The sequence below is a fragment of the Abrus precatorius genome, unplaced genomic scaffold (genome assembly GCF_003935025.1).
Source record: "Abrus precatorius isolate BTA unplaced genomic scaffold, Abrus_2018 Scaffold11, whole genome shotgun sequence".
Taxonomy (NCBI): domain Eukaryota; kingdom Viridiplantae; phylum Streptophyta; class Magnoliopsida; order Fabales; family Fabaceae; genus Abrus; species Abrus precatorius.
Genome location: NW_020874303.1, coordinates 27,417,168 through 27,436,967, shown reverse-complemented (window position 1 = coordinate 27,436,967; position 19,800 = coordinate 27,417,168). Strand labels below are relative to the sequence as shown.

At 31.9% G+C, this 19,800-nt stretch overlaps 2 protein-coding genes and 1 pseudogene across 2 annotated transcripts; 2 read left to right on the top strand and 1 right to left on the bottom strand.

Moving 5' to 3' along the window:
- Positions 1 to 6,904: 6,904 nt before the first annotated feature.
- Positions 6,905 to 9,446, top strand: LOC113855123 (dof zinc finger protein DOF2.1-like). Its single transcript, XM_027486613.1, has 2 exons — positions 6,905 to 7,099; positions 7,593 to 9,446. Exons 1-2 carry the CDS (start codon positions 7,073 to 7,075, stop codon positions 8,454 to 8,456), a joined length of 891 nt encoding a protein of 296 aa, XP_027342414.1. The 5' UTR covers positions 6,905 to 7,072; the 3' UTR covers positions 8,457 to 9,446.
- A 1,216-nt stretch (positions 9,447 to 10,662) lies between these two features.
- LOC113855352 (interactor of constitutive active ROPs 3-like) lies at positions 10,663 to 14,752 on the bottom strand. Its single transcript, XM_027486966.1, has 3 exons — positions 14,713 to 14,752; positions 13,119 to 13,290; positions 10,663 to 12,330 (listed from the first exon to the last, which is right to left on the bottom strand). The coding sequence occupies exons 1-3, from the start codon at positions 14,730 to 14,732 to the stop codon at positions 10,678 to 10,680; spliced, it is 1,845 nt and encodes a 614-aa protein (XP_027342767.1). The 5' UTR covers positions 14,733 to 14,752; the 3' UTR covers positions 10,663 to 10,677.
- Positions 14,753 to 17,951: 3,199 nt separating this feature from the next.
- LOC113855955 lies at positions 17,952 to 19,250 on the top strand (annotated as a pseudogene).
- Positions 19,251 to 19,800: the final 550 nt, after the last annotated feature.

The following is a 19,800-nucleotide window of genomic DNA, read 5'->3' as shown; positions in this document are numbered from 1 at the left end:
GTGGACTTGCTCTAGCCATTAGGGCAGTGGCCACGTTGAACATCAGAGATAAGTCATCAAAAGGATACGAGTTTGGAGTTTGTCATTGGAAGTTAGCAATAATGATGAACAACGGAGATCATTATAACACCGTTTTGTTTTCATCATAGTGTCCATATGAGTATTCAAAAACCATATTAGTATCACTTCAACAAATAAGATGATATTCATTCATGATTTCATTACCAAACTCATCAACAATGACGTGGACTCTCCTCATTCGTGTCTTCCCTGACCTTCATCATTTTGTCCCCGAGACTATTATCACCATTCACCAAATTAACATCCCTCGTTTTTTCTCAGTTCATAATACGACGTGGTTTTGTTTTGCCATATGTTTCGTTAGGACATTTTTGTTTCGATAACAACGAATATCACTCCATATTACAACAAATATAGCTCAAGTTTGGCCAGGACTGAATCGCTTTAAAGTGAGAGTATATTTTAGACGATAAAATATATGTTTATAGCCACTGATTGAAAAATTAATAATTAAAATCATGATACAAATTTCAGTTTAAGTATATAATCAATTTTAAAGTTGGTTACTAATCGTTTACATTTAAGTAATAATTATCGGTATATTTTATTTTAGACAAACTATTTTAAATAAATTAAATTCAATTGGTTAAGTTTATTTTTAAAAATATTTTTACAACCTTTTTCAAAATGTATTTTTAAAATTAAAACACTGTTTAACATGCACTTTATAACAACCAAACATATGGACCAACTCGTACATAGTTATTTTAGTTTAATTAATGATCTTAGATTTGAGTTTTATATATACAATTATTTTAACTAAATAGTTAATATGCTATTTTTTATTATTTTATACTTATTAACTATTTTAATAACTAACTTTATTAAATGTTTTTAATTCAATTAATCAATTTTAAATTTTTAACTGATAATTTTAAAAAAGAAATTTAATAATTTTGTTAAAACATACCGATTATACTTTAGCTGAGAAAACATAAGCCAAGTGACCAACTATAAGTTTAGCAGTTAGGAACTAAATTTGGATCATCTATCTTTTTTTTTTCCCCTTTTAGTTTGTCTATCTAAAATCAAAATTTTATTATTTTATATTTTGAAAAAGCAACAATTTATCTCTTAATGTATATTTCCTTTGGTGTATTAATTTAAAACAAAAGAATCACGAAAATAACTAAGATAAGTGGTTTGATTCAATTAAGAGTGACCTCAATTAGAACGTTACTATGATTTAACTCTGGCACATAAAACTGATCAATATAATTCATAAAAATCAAACAGAAAGATAGAAAAGAAAATATATTAATAAATAAAAAATAATTTATTATAGTGAAATGTGAAAAATAAAAAGTAATAATTTATCTATTATTAATTTAAACTTGAAAATTTCATAAATATAAAAAAATCTAAATTAATAATAAATCATTTTTTATTTTACACATTTTGTATACATTTACATAAAATTTGGCTTAAAATGGAATAAGTTGAGAGGCCCACTCAAACAATAAGGCCGAAGGGCACAAGGTTGAGTAATAAAAATGTATAAAATATTTTAAAATAATGATATAATTTATTAAATAAATAATATTAAATATTATAATTTTATTTAAATAAATTTAATTATGTATATTTTAATAGCTATAAAAAAAGAATTTTTTAATTTTTTAAAAAATTAATTTGAAATATTTATAAATAAATTTTTTATAAAAAATATAATTATTATATCAGAGTCATAAAATACAATAAATATTTTTTTAATAAAATTAATTATTAATCGTTCATCTTAATCCATAAAAAAAAAAAAAATTTGAAAACGTGAAACGTGTATTGCCATCTACTGCACGTTATTCTTTCCTCGTAAACTGCAATATTCGTCTCATAGCCGCGGTGTTGGTGCCACGTGTTCGGTACAGAAATATTGCATCATCTTCAGGGCCCCACCAATCGCCGACCAACAAAATCTCCTCGCCGATCTCATGCCTCCCACATCCTAAAACTTCCAATCTCAAGACAGATTCTTATTATTCCATTTCAATCACAATATAACATAACGTAAGATACGGCACTCAAATAAAAAACAAATTTTTAGCTACCTTTTTAATTTTTTATAATGCATTTTATAATTTTTATAGAATTTTTAATTTAAAAATATTAATAATAATTTATCTTAAGTAATCATTAATTAAAGGTAAATTTTCATCTCGTTATATTTTTTAAATTAATTAATTTTAACTGTTTTTATTAATTTGTGTAATTTAATTGAATGTATCTTTAAAAAAAGTCACAAAGAATATGGGTATATTTAGTATTATTTTAATTAATATCCTTAACATCAAATTTCCTAAATATTACTTTAGAAGTATACTATAACTAGAATTTCTTCAATCCGATCTTGTCCCTTCCACTTGCTAGTCGCCGCTGTCTTTTTCAGTTTTTTTATCGCCCGCAATTGTTTCAAACACCCGCTGTTCTACTTCGACGTTCACACTCACCAGCACGTAAGTATTACAAAGAAATTTGATTTTGACCTTAACAGAAAAAACGAAATTTTATGTTTATATGCTCATTAGAGTATACATGTGAGAAATAAAAAATATATATAATGAATAATATGATAAGACAGAAAAATTAAAAAAATAAGTAAAATAACAGAAATTTGCTGTAAGTAAAATGAAAAAAAAAGTGTTGTAGTAGTAATTAAATTTACTAGAATAATATATATGTAACTCTGTATTTGTTAATGAATAATTATATAGTTTTTTTTTCAGTATGAAGAGAGTTAAAATCCTAGAGTTTATATTCACTCGTGACACGAATCCGTGGCTGTGTCCAGCTTTTCAAAACCGTGTTTGAAGTTGGATATGATTTTAACTTAAATGATACTCAATAGTTTATAGTTCTTCATTACTTCCATAATCAGTAATGTAATTATAAATGATAATGCAGGACTAATAATAAAGTTCGCCATCAACCCACTCAGCAGGACTCTCCATAAATTTCAGATCGTTGGAATTGAACTTTGGTGACGAAGAGAAGTAACTGCACGAGAAGTGAAAGAGATAGGTACAATCCAGAAAGTGAGAAAAACGAGATACATGTAGCACTACTTAAGTATTGTGACTTTGTAGTATAATTTAATTTTTAATCATGACATATGAATCAACAGAAACGAAGCTAATTTCCTCCCCTTCTCCTGAAAAACTATTGTATAATTAAAGATAATACGTGATTATAATATCAATTAATTAAAAATTAGCATATGACTAAATATAACGGTTTAAAAAACTGCAATGTTATTAATAACTACAATGAGAACTCAGTTCACCTGTTTTATTTATTTTTTATATCTCTTCAATTAAAAATTAACAATTAAGAGAGAAAATAATTTTTCAGTTAATAATGTATTATTTTATTATAATTAAGAAACAAAAAAGATTTAAAAAATAGTTCAATTCCTGCAATAGATATATATATATATATATATATATATATATATATATATATATATTTTTACTTTGTTAAAATGTCTTCTAATAGGAATGGGATTAGAATACTCTTTGTAATTTTGTGTGTGGTCCTTTTTCTTATGAGTTAATTTTTAGGAGTAAGTTAGGCTCAAGTTTTTTGACACACTTTTTTTTAGTATATCGTATCCCATGTTAATTATTATGCAGTCCAAATTAAGCTAGCGATGATTAATAAAACTTAACAAATGATACGACAAGCATCAAGTTAAACTGCAACCATAGACACATATTCTGTGGATGTAAGAAGTGTGAATGCTATATTCTTTTATTAACGGAAATGGCAATACAAAAAACATTACGGTGTGTATTGTACCTTGAGATGTTGGGCACAGTTTCCATCTCCTAGTCACTTTTTCTTTTTCTCATCTGTGTTTTCTTTGACTGATATAGGTTTGACTAGTCAACCGGCATGTAACCCACCCATGCATACAATGCATGACCCACCAGAAAATTTGAACCAATATTTGATTAACTTAATGAATTTTAATAACGATCATCATTCATGAATTTTCAACCACAGGCTTATGTCAATCAACTTATTGAAACAGCACAGGATGTAACAAAGACTAAATTTTCACAGTATCCAAAGGATATCTGGAAGCGCGTTCAATCATTGTTTGCTAATTTACATATTCTTCAAAAGATAATAACAGCAAAAACCATGGTAACATTGTTTTTCTTTTTAATAAATAGGCAATTTAATCTCGAAAAAAATATAGGGCTGATCATATTATTTAGTTTTTAATGATAAAGTTGCGCTCAAAATCTCCAAATGTAGATCTGAGTCTAATTAATCCTTATGCCAAATATTTTAGACACAAAATTGGATCAATCAAATAAAGTTTTAGGGACAAATTTAACGAGCAATTGTCATTAAGAGACTTAAGTATAATTTTATTATTTAAGGACTATTGATATGACCAATATATCTTTTAGGAATTAATTTAACTATTTTTATAGTTACCTTTTGAGTTATCATTTTTTATGATATTCTTACTAAGAAAGAAATGTGGGCCAAACACAATTTTAAATAAATTCTAAAAAATGAAAATAAGTTTTTTATTTTTGTAAAAATTATTTAAAAAATCAGACGAAGTGCTACCTAATTTGTTTCTCCGTCGTCCACTTCAATATTCCAGCTCCTTAATATTAGTGAAGCCATATATAAAACACCCAATTCAGGAACAAATTTGAATTTTTTGGCTACATATTTCTGATCAGGGTTAAACTTAAAACCTAAAAGCACCTTCGATGTTTAACTTACTTAGTATTTCTGACCATCTATCACATGCCATATTTGTTTCGCCTATAATTTAAACTCGATTTCGATTATTTGAATACAAAGCTAAAATTTATTATGTTATGAATTGTTTGGGTGGAATGCATGTTCATGTCTTCTTTGTAGAACCAAAAAAGTGCCGTACAACTTATTTAATCAAGGCTTAAAAATTAACAAATGAAAGAATGGCTGTTAACTTTCTTTTAGGTTTTGATTAAAGAACGAGTCCCAAGATACAGATAGATCGCTTGTGGAAAAAAGGGAAGAGAGTACTTTTTTTTCTACCAGCTAAGCGACAAATTAATTAAGCGCCATACATGTGAGGAAAATCTAATTAATTAGCTGTAGATCAATCAAATAAACAATCAGACGAAACTAATCATTTGGTCCTGCATCGACAAAAAATAGGATCGAAACACAAGTTTGCCATGTGTTTGGTTGATCAGCAGAATCCGATCGAGTCTGTTGTTTTACTAGCTAATTTATGTTGGAAAAGTGAGGGTCCGTTGTGCTTTATTTTTCAACGATAAGGTCCAGTGAGTGTGGTCTATTGTGTCCATGTATAATTCTTACTCAGCTAAAATTAATGTTTTCTAAGTTACGTACTTATTAAGGAACATATGAATTCATATATGCCAATTATTTTTTGCTGCTCAAACTTAACTTGCAAGTTGCAACAATATGTTAAGAGATCATTTTTAAGCCATCATATCAGCAATGGATATGGTTTATATATAAATCCAGGTGTACAAATTTTTGAACTAGTGGAGAGGCAGCACCATATAAAAATTAAATAATAACCCTAAGCTTTGTTAGTAAAAAGAATTTATTGTTTTGTTATCCTTAGAAAATAAAAAAACATTGGTTTTGGTGTGAACTGACTACAATAGGAAATTATGTCTGTTGAGTGGCAACCTAAAGAGTTCCATTGAATAAGTGGAAGTTAAGACACGTCACTTGGTGTAGGCAGAATATAATTTATCATGATCAGATTCAGGATATGAGGGACCACGGGTACCCAAATTGAAGGGCCAAAAGACCCAAATCCATTAAAGTAAAATTGACTGATGAATTGAGAATTAGTGAGTGATGACTGACTGGTGAGGTGGCTGACATAACTGAGTATATGTATGTACCAGCCACAACGTGTTTCATGTAATAAATTAATACCATATTTGAACTCATGTTTGAATGAGTTAAGGAGTTATATCTGACAGTTTGAGTTTAAACTTTTATTAGTCTTTTACAATTTTTTTTTTAAATTTATGCTTGAAAAGATATATAAATATACATGCACACTAGAATAATAGAAGAGGTAAATGAGGTGTGAGATTATTTAGTGTGTGGGAGTAAATGAATGAATAGAACAGAAAAATGAATGAAAGATGTGAAGAGGACGAAGATGAAGATCCTCTTTCACAGTGACCGGTGGTGTCCCCCTAGCTGTCTCAAACCATCATTACCGGTCCACATCAGCCGGACATTCAACAAACGACGACAAGAATAATTAACATTTCATTGCTTGTAAATTGGGTCCCACCTCATCATACCCATCCAAAAATATCTATATTCTCACCCCCTTCTTAGACCAAATCTCTGTTTTTCTTCATGTCCGATAATGATATTCTTATTTTAATAGATTAGATTAAATAAATGGGGGGAGGATATTTTTATTTAAAATTGAGAATATGGGAACGCATAGGGCACGAGGTTTATGTTTGGGGGCTGAGGAAAGAAAATGGCTTGTCGATGAGATATGAATTGGGAAGTGGTGGATGTGTAGGGACCAGTACAAAGAAGGTGGGGCCAATTAATAGTTGCATCCACTGACCCAGTGGGGCACACAGACAGCGACTGAGGTTGGGGTTTCTTTCAGGTTCGTATGAAACCGTTGCACAACAGTTTTGAGTACAATGACTCCAATTTGAATGCTTTCTCTGCGTGCAAGCTAACCTCATTCATTCATAGATCATAATATTGTACGACAAAAACCATCATTATCTTCTCTCTCTCTCTTGGGATTGCTTGCTTTATATATATGTAGACAAGTTCTGTGGTTTCTATTACTACCTCACTTTGCATGTCCATAAGCCATTCTCTCTATCTTAATTTCCTGTCTCTCGCCCTTTCCTCTTTTTTCCCATCCACATAGATACACTCACTTACACAAAAACACGTCTTTTGAGATTCTTCTTACTCAAGAGTGCTTCATCTGACTCTGATTGTATGGATGGATCCTTCTAGTGGACAACCCCAGGTAGGAATTAGGATCTGTCATGCATGCCTGCTTGCTTTTCCTCTTATTTTGCTTCATGAGGTTTTATTGGTATTGAGGTTGTGGTTGGTTTTCGGTTTTAATTCTTCCCCAAGAACAATTTTAAAGTTTGAATGGATTAGTAAGATTACATAGAAAAATTGGTTTTTTATATTTACTGTAATTTCCTTGCAACAAGTTTGGGAAAGTTCTTTCCCTTACCCAATCCATGGCTTTGCTATCAAGTATGGGCAAATTAATTAACTTTAATCTTCTGAGCCATTATTTAATTACCTTGTCAACAAAATACAAAAATTGGAAATTTTTGAAGTGTTTTCTTTCAAATTGTATTTCTTATTTCCGTACATAAACTCTCCTTTTTTTATGTATGCATACATCATACATGATACATCACTTGGATTCATCTGGGGAAAATTAGCTGGCCTTAATTAACTATTTCAAACGAACTGATTGGATTTTATGTATTGTGTTGCAGGAAATGTCTAGCCAGTCACTGGAGAACATGTTAGGTTGCTCAAAAGCACAGCAAGAGAGGAAGCCAAGGCCTCATCCAGAACAAGCTCTGAAATGCCCAAGATGTGACTCCACTAACACCAAGTTTTGTTACTACAACAATTATAGTCTTTCTCAGCCAAGATACTTCTGCAAGTCTTGCAGAAGATATTGGACTAAAGGAGGAACACTGAGGAATGTTCCAGTGGGAGGGGGATGCAGGAAGAACAAGAGGTCCTCATCTTCATCAAAGAGGGCTCAGGATCAGACCTTCACACCCAATCCAAACCCACTCACTACCCTCCCTCACTTGTCATATGGCTCTAGTGACTTCACCTTAGCATTAGCTAGGCTCCAAAAACAGTCAAGTGGGCAATTGGGTTACAATGATCATGATCTTTCAATTTTGGGCAATCCCACAAGTTCCCTTTGTGATATTCTTGGCCATTCAGGCATGAACCCCTTATCAACAAACCCTGGTTTCTTGGATGCAATTCGAACTGGGTTCCTTGACACACACAACAATCTTCAGAATATGTATTGTGTGTATGGAAATGGGGACATGGGGGAGGTAGACAATGGAAATTCTTGCGGTGTTGGTGTTAGTGGAGAGATGGTTCTCCCTTATGATCAAGAGATGAGCAATGCAACTACTCAGTCAATGAGTGTAACTAGCATGAAGCAAGAAGTGTGTAGTGGCAGGGAACAAAGTGAAATGAGGGTGTTGGGTGGTTTCCCATGGATGCTCAATGGAGACACAAACATGGGTGAGCTTGATTCAGGAAGAGCAGGTTGGAATGGTTTCACATCTTCCTGGCATGGGCTTCTGCATAGTCCTCTAATGTAGACCCACCACTGCCCCCAGAAGAATCAGAAGGCACTGATTTCCTCTAATGTTTGACTAAAATGATTTTAGTCTTAATTAAACTGTTAATCCTCTTTAGTTTTGGGTTAATGGGGATTTGATTCACTTGGATCTATTTTTTTTTCTTTCTTGTATTTTTTTTCCTTTCTTTTTTTATTTTCCCTAAACTGTCAAATTTTTTGTACTCCTATCCTCATAGTGATGAATAGACTAATGAAATTTCTGATTTGTTTGGCAACAAGGCAATATAAAGCATCATTCCATTTCCTTATTTGACAGACGGAAGAGAAGAGAGAGAAAGATTGAGTGTGATGTTTCGTAGTTTATTTTTGTACAGCCTGATCCTGAGCTCTCAAGATGTTTCAGGAGCTTTGGGTTTTGAACGATGGTGGTTTTTCAAGATGTTCTACCATAATTGCATCTCATTTACTCCAGGTAGAACATGGAGATCTAAATGTTTATATTTAGTGAAATGCATTGTTAAACTAAAGAATAATAATATTTATATAATTCAAGATTATCTTTATTGGAAATAAAATAAGAAACTTTACATTCTACATTTTTTTTCACATTATTTATTACAATATCTCAGTTTTTATTTTTATGTAAAGTATTAACTTTAACATTTAAGGTTGAATTTAAGCAATTAATAAAATAAAATATTATTTTAAAATTATTTATCATAATTTTATAATTTTAATAAAATAAACATATATTTTAATAAAATTACTATTTTTATGCTTAAACTTAACCTAAATAATGATATTAATAATCCTTTTTTAATCTTTGAAGATATAAAAGTATGTTTGATGGAGTTTACAAACAGCATTTCCCTAAATTAAATTAAAATAGGTACTGATCATATTATAGGACAGTAGAGCTGATAGAATTTCTCGTTTCCCTAAGAAATAGAAATTTCAGTGAAGCATGAGATCCAAATTCCTAGTGTGAGTCAGTAACAAATTAGAAACCAAATGATAAAAAAAAAAAAAACAAACTTGCTTTTCTATTTTAAGAATTTTTTTAAAAAGTATGGAATAGAAATAAGTGCTTAAAATAAGATATTATCATTATTAAAAAAGTTCAATTGTTTATATTTTAACGAGTACCTTTGGAATCTTCATGAATTCGTACGTAATTTGTTTAATATATACATGAATGAACTGTTTTTCCTTTTATTACTGACCAGTGTTTAAATTAGCTTAATTTATGTTTAAAAAACGGACAACGGCTACAGATTAACTGTTTTTATAACATTAAGCTAAATCATAAAAAAATTTCTAGAATAATTTTTTCATAAAATAATATGATCACCCTTTATTTTCCCTTTTCCTTTTATTTTTTTACACTAAACTAATGATCCAGGGAATCTGTGAACTCAATGTAAATAAGTAAATAAATAAAGGATGTACATATATGATTTTCCTTTTTTTTTTTTTTTTCAAAAGCTAAGTAGGATTTTAGGGCTAAAACATTACATTACAGTGTCTTTTTTGGCTCTCCGAGTATGGAATAGTGGAAGCTGTAGTATTGAAGTTGAAGGAATAGTTTGCCGTGTAGTTCACGTAATAAGGTAACTATTGTGCTTGAAAGGTGGGATTCGAGTGGATGGTAACAGAAAGGAAGAGATGGGCCAGTGATGGATATTTGGTTGGATGATAACAGGCAATAATATCATAGAACCATATCCACCATTAACCTTTGTTTAACATGGTTGTGGACATCTTGGGTTTGGGCTTCAAATGAGAAAGGGCAGGTACGAAAAGACAGAAAGTTCAAGTCAAGTCTTCGTAGTGATGGGCCGCAAAAAAGAAAGACTTCAACACTTTCTATTGCACTCAACTTGTATGCTTCGCTTCTTCTTAAAATAGAAATTAAATAGAAAAGAAGAAGCTTCCTTTTTTTCTGGTGTAAGAAAGTCTCAAAAGTTCCCTTTGTCCTCCTCTAGCAAACAATTATTGAATCTAGTCATGCGACTATAGAATCAGAACCATCAATTCCATGTTAGGGAATGCCACCAAGTTACAAACGTTATTCCATGATTTTCTAGATAGTGAAATGATGGATTATATAAAAAGGGCTGAATTCATTCAACAACTCGGCAAATGTTCACCAAACATAAAAGGAGGGAAAACAGACAAAATTGCATAACATCAAAATTACAGTAACACAATATTCAAAGCGTGGGATGAATCAAAAGTGACTATTTTTGAGGTTTCTTCCACAAGACCCCAATCTTCTTGAGCATGTTGCCATTTTTCTTTCTCTGGAAATCATCATCAAGTTCTTCACAGAAGGGTGAGTACTTATCCATCAGAGAGTTATAGTTGTTGTCCAAAGACATAGACCTCTCAGTGAGTTTCCCATTGTTCCCAGCTGAAAGCATAGCAGCAGCAGCTTCTGCAGCCTTCCTCCACTGATCAGACTGAACCTTCAATTTTCTCAATTCAGCTTCTATTTCTGAATTTGCTGCTTGTGCTTCTTCAAGCTGTTCCGCCACCCTCGTTGCCTTCTTGTTGCACCTATCTGCATCCTCCATCACAATCCCAAGTTTCATTACAGCTTCACGTTCTGCAGCCTTAGCTGCCTCTAGTTCTGCATCCATTTCCTCACTCACTTTACCACCATGTGCAAACCTCTTGCTGATTTCCAACTTCAGCATTTCATTCTCTTCGGATATGCTTTGCAATGTTGTCTCTTTGTCCATCAGATCAGCCTTCAATTGAGCCACATATTCATCTAGTCTTTGAAGTTGCCTTTTAAGTTCAAGTTCTCTTTGGGATGACATGCTGTTTTGAAGCTGCAAGTTCAACTTCTCATTCTCCTCCACAATGCCTTGCAACTCGGTTTCCTTATCCATTAGGTTCGCTTTCAAGTCTTCAATTTCAGCTTTCTTTCTTTCCAATTCAGCCTCTAAATCAAGTTCTCTTTGACTTGAATCTGATTTTATCTTTTCTATCAACTCATTGGCATTCCTGATCTCCACTGAGCTTTGAATTTGTTCTTCCTGGTATTTAGTGTCAGCAGTCTCTATGACAGACTTCAAAGAATAAATTTCTGCTTCAATGTGATTATGATCCTCACCCTTTTCTAGTCTTTCAGCTTTCTGCTCCATTTTACCATCATCTGCAAGATTTGAAGAAAGGTTGTATTTGTTATTGATAAGGGGTAACTCTAGTTTGCTTACAAGTGCTTCTAGTGAGTTCACCCTTGCTCTAGATTGGTCTAATTCTAAAGCAGTAGAGTTGTATCCATGCACAGCTTTTGCAGCATCAGCCCTTAGGAATTCAACAGTTCTTTTTGCAGCCTCAAGTTGTCTCAAAGTCTCATTCACCAAAGCTTGAGCCTGAGCTGATTCCTTGCAATCCCTTAGCTGTGTTTTCATGTTCTCCACAAGAGAGAGAGATTCTGCTAAGTTATGCTTAAGGTTTTGAAGTTCCACGTCTGATGATTCAGCAATTTGGGTGTGTGCATTCTCACAATTAGCTACTAGTTCAAGTTGAACCTTGAGCTGCTGAATTTCATTGATGGCAGAGGTTAATGCAGCAGAGTTTTCTGACAGCTTCTTTCGGGCAGCCTCCAGCTCGGATTGCCATGCCTTATCGTGATCTTCTATGGTTTTCTGGAGCTCAATAACACGCGCTTCTTCAGTGGAAGAGAGCTTCAGAAGTTGCTCTTGAGAATCTTCAAGTTTCACAGACAAGGCAACTAGTTGCTCCTTGGACTCTTCAGCATCTTGCTGAGCTTGCTTCTTGCATGATTCAGATAAACTGAGTTGGTTCCTCACCACCTTCAAATCCTCTTTAAGCTGAGAAAGTTGAGATTCCAACTCAGATATTCTGCTAGGGCGTTTCCTCTAAAGCAACAGAAAAATATAATGGTTTAGAATTCTGGACAAAGAAGTATTGTATAATTGTTGTTGTGAGTTGTAGAAAAAAACACATCAGATTAGTGCTTCTTGCAACACGGATAGAAAAAACCCAAGCACAACAGAACACTAAAATAAGAGAAGTAAACAATAGAGGCTCAGAAGTGGATCAACCCAAGGTTTCACAGGTCTTGCATATACAATGCCATCACACATAAATAGAACCAATGATAAGTTAATAAATGGCAGTCGAGTAGCTTATTTTACCCGCTCTCTTTATTGATTAGAATACACCGAATGTTCAAGAACAGAATCCTTTAAAAAGACCCCTTTAATATATATCTAACTGCTAACGCGCTTTTGTACCAAAATTAATTGCTCACACTATTAGCCCCCCATAATTATCTTCTCATTAGCTAGATCAGTATATCATATAAAAATAACAATAACAATGTAAAATGAAATTAAAGCCAACTCTAACCCGTACATTAACTTTTCAAAAAGTAAGCCCTGAAAAAGAAAATCATAATAATATCCGACACTTTCGGCAAAAATCAAAAGCGCTATGATTTTTTTTCTTTTTAAGAAAGAAATTAAAAAAAAAAATTGGCTTGTTACCTTCTAAAAAAAGGCACTTTTTAAATAGGAAAAAAAAAAAAAAAAGCCTGTCCCAGTAATCACAATGATTCCTTTTGCCAAGGTTCCAACACATGCTATTTCTTATTGCTAGAAGACAAATGATAATATATAATAATAATAATAATAATAAATGTTACCTCCGGAGCTGGGCTTCTGGGTGATCTACGCTCAGCGACTTTGGGACTTCTATCCTTTGGTGTTTTATTAGCTTGGTTTAAGGAAGATGCAGAATCGGTGTCTAGTGTAGAAGGCCTGGGTTGGCGTCCTGCACGAGGAGGAACCTTCTGAGGCACCTCAGAGGAGCTAGTTCTGAAATCATAATATCATAGTTTTATGAATTATATTGATCATGTAAACAAAAGAAAAACTTAGGTATATGGGAACCCATATCTCTCAGTTCTAGCAATAAAGGCTTTTCCATTTAAAGCAAAAGCAATGTCTTTATTTCACTCCGAAACCTGAACTTGTTAACTCATTACAGAGATTCCTTTGCATGGTTCAGCATAGCGTTGATGCTCCGAACCGTTGGACAGATTTAAAATGGCAAAATGCAGATTAAATCGAAATTACAATTACTATTGGCGGAATGAGTAATTGAGTACTATAAATACGTGAGTAATAATACTCCCATAAGTTACAAGAAGTCGTGTCAAAAGTAACGTGAATTTCATTAAGCATGTAATTAATTCGACCTGCATATTATAACATTCTCTATGCCCATAGTTGTAAAATCAACGTTATGATCATTGATTTACAAGGTCATAAACATTGAAGTTTCGAAAATTGACCGAGACTGTTATTCTTTCAAAAGATATATCATCAACATTGTACAAATCAATGATAATTAGTGACGGTGTTATCTGATGCTATATTGCTCCGTCCGAAAAATATAATAATTGTTCTATAACATAACATTATAGCCATTTGAAAAGCAGCGAAATCTATTACCTTAGAACAACCAATCTGTTGTTCACACTTTTATTATTATAATTACAATAATAATTGAGAATAACTGCCTCAGGTCCCAATCTCCCATTCTGCAGTTAAAGCCGCTTACATAAAATGCATTTGAACAAGAAACTATTAGTCTTTTGAAGAAAAAAGAAAAGTTTAGGCTTTTCAAGGAAAAAGCTTACCGTCGATATTTTTTTCTCATATAGGAAAAATTAGGAAAAGCCCAGCAAAATTAACGGCACAAACTTGGTTTAGAGACGAAATTCCATGTAATGAAAAAATTAACCCCCCCAAAAAAAGTCAAGCATCATCATAATTTAAGATTCTCACTACCCGAATTCCAGAATGTTTCAACACCAATAGCTAATAATACCTTGATATGAAAATGGCATGAACTCAGTGAGAAACTTTGTAGAAACAAAGTTGAATCGAAAAGGCCAAATTGTGATGCGTTGACAAATATTTTCTTGCGCTATTGCTAACCGTGTGTAAACTTTAACTAGACCCCACTAATATTACAAAGTTGTATATACAGCTAATGCATTAAAGCTTTATATCTTTGAGCACAGTCTATTCGATCCATATATAGCAATGAACACGTGAATTTGAATCATGAGAAATACCACATCTATTAAGGTGAACATTCACAATCCCGCTGATTTAGCCTTTTCAAAGCATTTAAGCAATCATATATCAATTTGAACTAGGAAAGTACAATGTAACGTTTGAAACAGAGAAAGAAAAAAAAAAGTAATTGCCAAGCGTTTTCAAGATTACCTTGTCTTTGGGGTCTGCATGGTTTAAGTCCCTTGTATCCAGGAAAGTAAAACGAGTTAATAATTAGGACCTCTCTACTTGAATGCTCCTTGGCCCACAAGGACTATAACAGTTCAGAAAAATATCATTAACTGATGAGACAAGGGAATCCAATGTGAAGATGAACGAAGTTAGGGGGAAACATAAATTGGTTCATGCAGAATGTATGCGATCCTAATCATCCACTATCAAACCATAAATGCAGAAGAAATATTGCTGAAGCAATTTTCACGTCTCATTTCTAAAATTTCCTCGTTTATTCTTCTCTCTTCGACGCACAATTCAATAATAGATATCTAATATTCAAAACACCACTTAAAAAATATATATAAACAGGAAAAAATATGTACCTGCAACATGTCAGCTACACATTAGAAAAAAAAAAAGAAATTCTTTGAATAGACTCTTCAATATATTCTTTTCATTATATTTTTATTTCTTGTTAAATTAAGTGAGATTCACGTCATTTGTAATTTTTAATAAATTTTAATTAATAATGAATAGGGTGTTTGAAAAAGTGTATTAAAAATTATATTGTTAACAATTTTTATTTTAAATATATTAATATAAAAAATAATTACTTATTTTTTCAAAAAGAGACTTTTAAAAAAGTTCATCCAAACGCACAAATCTCATTTTGATTATGAAAAGAAATAGTTTGACATGAAAAACATGTTTACTCTAAAATGTCTTTTTATTAACTGATGCATTAGAATTTTTGGGCAAACAATTCCCAGATTGTATTTAAGAGGGACGTACAACTAAAGGACGAAATCACAGGGACGTCCAAATTACAAATTTACCCATACCGCTAGTAAAATCCCATGCATGTATCATGGGTATTTTTGTCATCCGCAAGTAAAAATTTCTTACCCTCCCATTTTGCCGTGAAAGAAGGGCTTTTGCCCCCCCCCCCCCCCCCAATTAGCTTATTGTTTACACAAACATAATGATTGTATAAAGGAGTGATTTTTTGTAATATAACTAGACAAATGTGTGGGATTTTCGTAGAAAAAGAAAAACCCCTGAAAATCGCGTTATGTAAGGACTTAAATTTACTTAGAACCAAGGAATCGAATCTAGAGCAAACGAGAAAGCATGGGCAACACCATTAAAAACTGCAACAAATGAGAGTGAAGGAAGCACTATTTAGAAAACTATTTATCTTAAATATTGATAAAGAGGAACAAACACGGAACTAACAAAGAAACAAAACAAGTACGTTATGGAATCGACCTTTCTTAAAATGTACTCCATTTGTTTTTCTAAAAGGTATACGTTAAAACATAAAGCTACAAAACCTTGCAGCTCCTGAACTTGATCCAAACAGAGAACCGCATTAATGTAAGTTATAATTTTAGCACAACTTTTCAATAATAAATAAATTATATAGCAGTTTAAAGTGAAAAAAAGCAGTCATAAAGAAACGCAATAAGCGCATAAAAAAGCATCATGGCATCATTTAGGATTAATAAAAAAACTTTTTTTCCTTCCTTAAATTAAAAAAAAAGAAAACAGATTTTCTGGGAAAAAAACCCCAACAAGAAGATGAGAAGGAGAGGACGAAATTCAAACCTCTAAGCTATATGGATCCTAATGAACCACACTTATCTTCTTTTCCATAATGTGCTGAAATGGTAATTATAATTAACCTGGACAACAAGTAAAGTAATATATTAGAAACATAATGTTTATGCACTTATGCTAACCTCTGCCAAATTTGATGCGTTTTCTTGAATCCAAAACGAGAATGCAGAACAAGAAATGACAAGGGGTGAGCCATACCCAGTGAACTTGAATGTACATATATATATAAACTCAAAGTAGAAGCTTCAATTCATGAGTTTTCTTGTGCTGTATGGGAGTGTGTGAAGGAGTAGAGAAACTACGCGAATTGGAGTGAGTGGGGGAAGAAGTGTTGAGTCCTTACTCCTTAGACATTTGTCCTTTCACAACGTTAATTGGTTTGAAGTAGAACCTTGCGTCCGCAGCTCTAGCTAGATTCGCACTAGGATTTTGACCCATGCGCACGATAGATATTTCCTTACATCTCCATTATTTAAATAATTATAAATTATTACATATTGTCGTCTTATGTATAGTTTTTTATTTTTTTCATATACGTCTCAAAAATATAAGAAAAATAACTAACAAAATCATTCCGGTTTTTTTAAAATTTCTTGCAATGTGATTGTTACCAAGTAAATACATTTCAATGCAACTCATGCATTATATAAAACAAAACAACAGTTTATAATTTATATATAAAATTTTTATTACTTATTAGTTATTATGCAAATGTTGATTTTTAATTGAAATATTAATGTAAATTTTGCAAATTACATGCTTTGCTTATCTTAAATTTTACAATTTTTTCTAAATTATATGTATTTTTTACTTGAAATAATCTTGTTCGAACTAAATTTAAATTTTATATATTAATATGAGTTTATGTAAGATATTAATTACAATAAATGGGAGTATAATAAGAAGTTAAGTAATGATATATAAAATTTAAATATTAATTAATTTTAAATTTATTATAAAATCTTAAACGTAAAAAGAAAAAGAGGGAATTGGTAGACATATATTTTTTTTATGTCAACAGGTAGACATATGTTTCATAGTCCTTTTCTTAAAAAATTTCACGGACCCACCAAAAAATTGTTATGCGGGTCATATGATGGTCTCTTTTTCTTATTGGGCTGCCCGGGTATCACTTGTTCTGTAGTCCAGTATAGACAAAGGAACATTCGTTTGCGAATTAGGAGTTTGTAGATTTTACTTTTCTAGAAGCATTTTAAGAAAATATATGTATGATATTTGAGAAAGGGATATATCAAAATTTTAGGTGCTGTTGATTGAAGATCTTTTAGAAATGGAACACGTAATTCAAATAGGTTCCTTGCACTTCAGCCATAATCGCAAGACTCTTATCAATTTATTCCATATTATCGCACTTCAGCCACTGTTCTGTCATTTGCATTATGCTAATGTTATACTATCTTTTTATAAGTTTTTAGCCATTCTCTTACTAATTTATAGAAAAACTATCAAATTAATAAAATATATACCTGAAGACATATACCAAACATCATTCTTTTTTCTGATAGATTAAAAATTACTAAAAATATTATGAGAAGATTTATAAGTATTCTTTACATTAATGCTTGCTCCTTTAAACCAGTCAAATAGAAACTATGAACACACTACTGATTAAAACAGTGGACAAAGGGTCTGGGAGGGTGATTCAGAACCGGGCTTACTTAGATTATTACCTTCAAGACCACTCGGATTGGTTTGAGGAATGTGTAGCCAGTGATAGCTATCAGGGGAAGATTAACTCTTGTATTAGAGACTCTACGGTTTGTAGTAAGCTTGGGAGAACATTGCGTGGGGTCCCCGAAACTGCTGAATAAATAAGAAGTCATAAATAATAATAATTGTAGTCATGTCATGTAACTTAAGTATAATTGTGTTTTGCATGTTGTAGTCTTTAAACTATAGTCATTCCAAGTGAATAATACTAATATTATTTGTTTTCAAAAAAGTTTAATTTGTATGCAAATATAAATGTTCTCAAATTTATTCATATTGTAACTAGCGATATTTAATGTTAATACACGTGGTCGATCAATGGGTTATGAGTTGAGCTGCTGATAACTCTTGTCTTTATGATGGCTCGACACATCACAATATTGGTAGTTGCTGTTACGTCTTGCTCGCAGATTTTCATCTTTTATAATGAATGGACAATTTTCTCAGTCTTATCATTATCCATCTTATTTTGCTTTATTTGGCAGATCAAGACACTGGCAATATTTTGGTCCTTGGGCTAGTGCTTGGTCCACACACATTGTAATCCATGCCCAATGCATTGGGCTACTAATCACAACAATAATAAGAATAAAAAACTTCTTAGCTTTTGATAGCATGCTGAAACATTTTTCCCATCTGGTTGCATTTATAATGGAAATAAAAACAATTCTAGCTTGATGGTAACGAGACACAGAGGATAAAGACATACATAAACCAAAATTTCATTTTATTATGAAATGCAAAGGAACAGAATGAAGTCGTATACAGTTGGTATACATTTTTAGAAAGGTCATATTTAATAACGCTAAATCAATGTATATATATCCAGAATCATTTAAACTCATATATAATATAAAGATACATGTATGTGACGTGATTTTTCGAACAAATCCGAAATATTTTCCCTTTGTGTTTGCAGTTTGGATGTTGCAAGTCCCCAACAGAGTGCGGTTTTATAATAGGTGGAGCAACGACCAACAACTGCTATATATGCTATATCCTGTGACTCTTGCAACTATTAAGAAGAGTTGGAGGAATGTCTCGGTGATTAATATTAGTGTGGTGCTCATCGTTGTGATTTGTCTACGTCATTGATTATGTGGCGTATAGGAACAACCGCAAGATGGATAACCACGAACCCTTGGGTGAAACAAAAGATGACAAAGGAACAACCTAGCTAGCTGCAACTGTTTTGGAATCCATGGGGTGTGTGTTGACTCATCTCAGGTTTTAAGAAGGATGTTACGTAACCTCATTGCCCTATGTTGCTCTCGTGCATTTGTATCGAAGACTTGGTTTGATCTTGAAGGGTTGGATGCATATTATTATGTTATCACTTTGGTTACACTAATACAACTTCAGTTCCTCCGAGGATAAAAACCACTTTGTCATTTGTTGAAATCTTAGCATGATACCTTTGTAAATTAGAAGACATTATTTTTTTTGGGTACTAATGATAGAAACTAATCTCTTTAGTCAAATTGAATTTTATTAACTTTAATAAAGTAAAGAATGATGCTATTCCATACCGAATATATATATGAATTGTAACGAACCAAAAAACTAATCAATTATGGGAAGAGAGATTTTTTGTATGTTTTTACAAACCGCATTTGAGAACAAACTGGAAGCATATTCTGTATTCATAAAAGCATTGTTATTTCCTACATTTATATTTGGTATGGATTATCAATGAAAGGAAAACAATCAAATTATGTAGGTGCTTCGAGT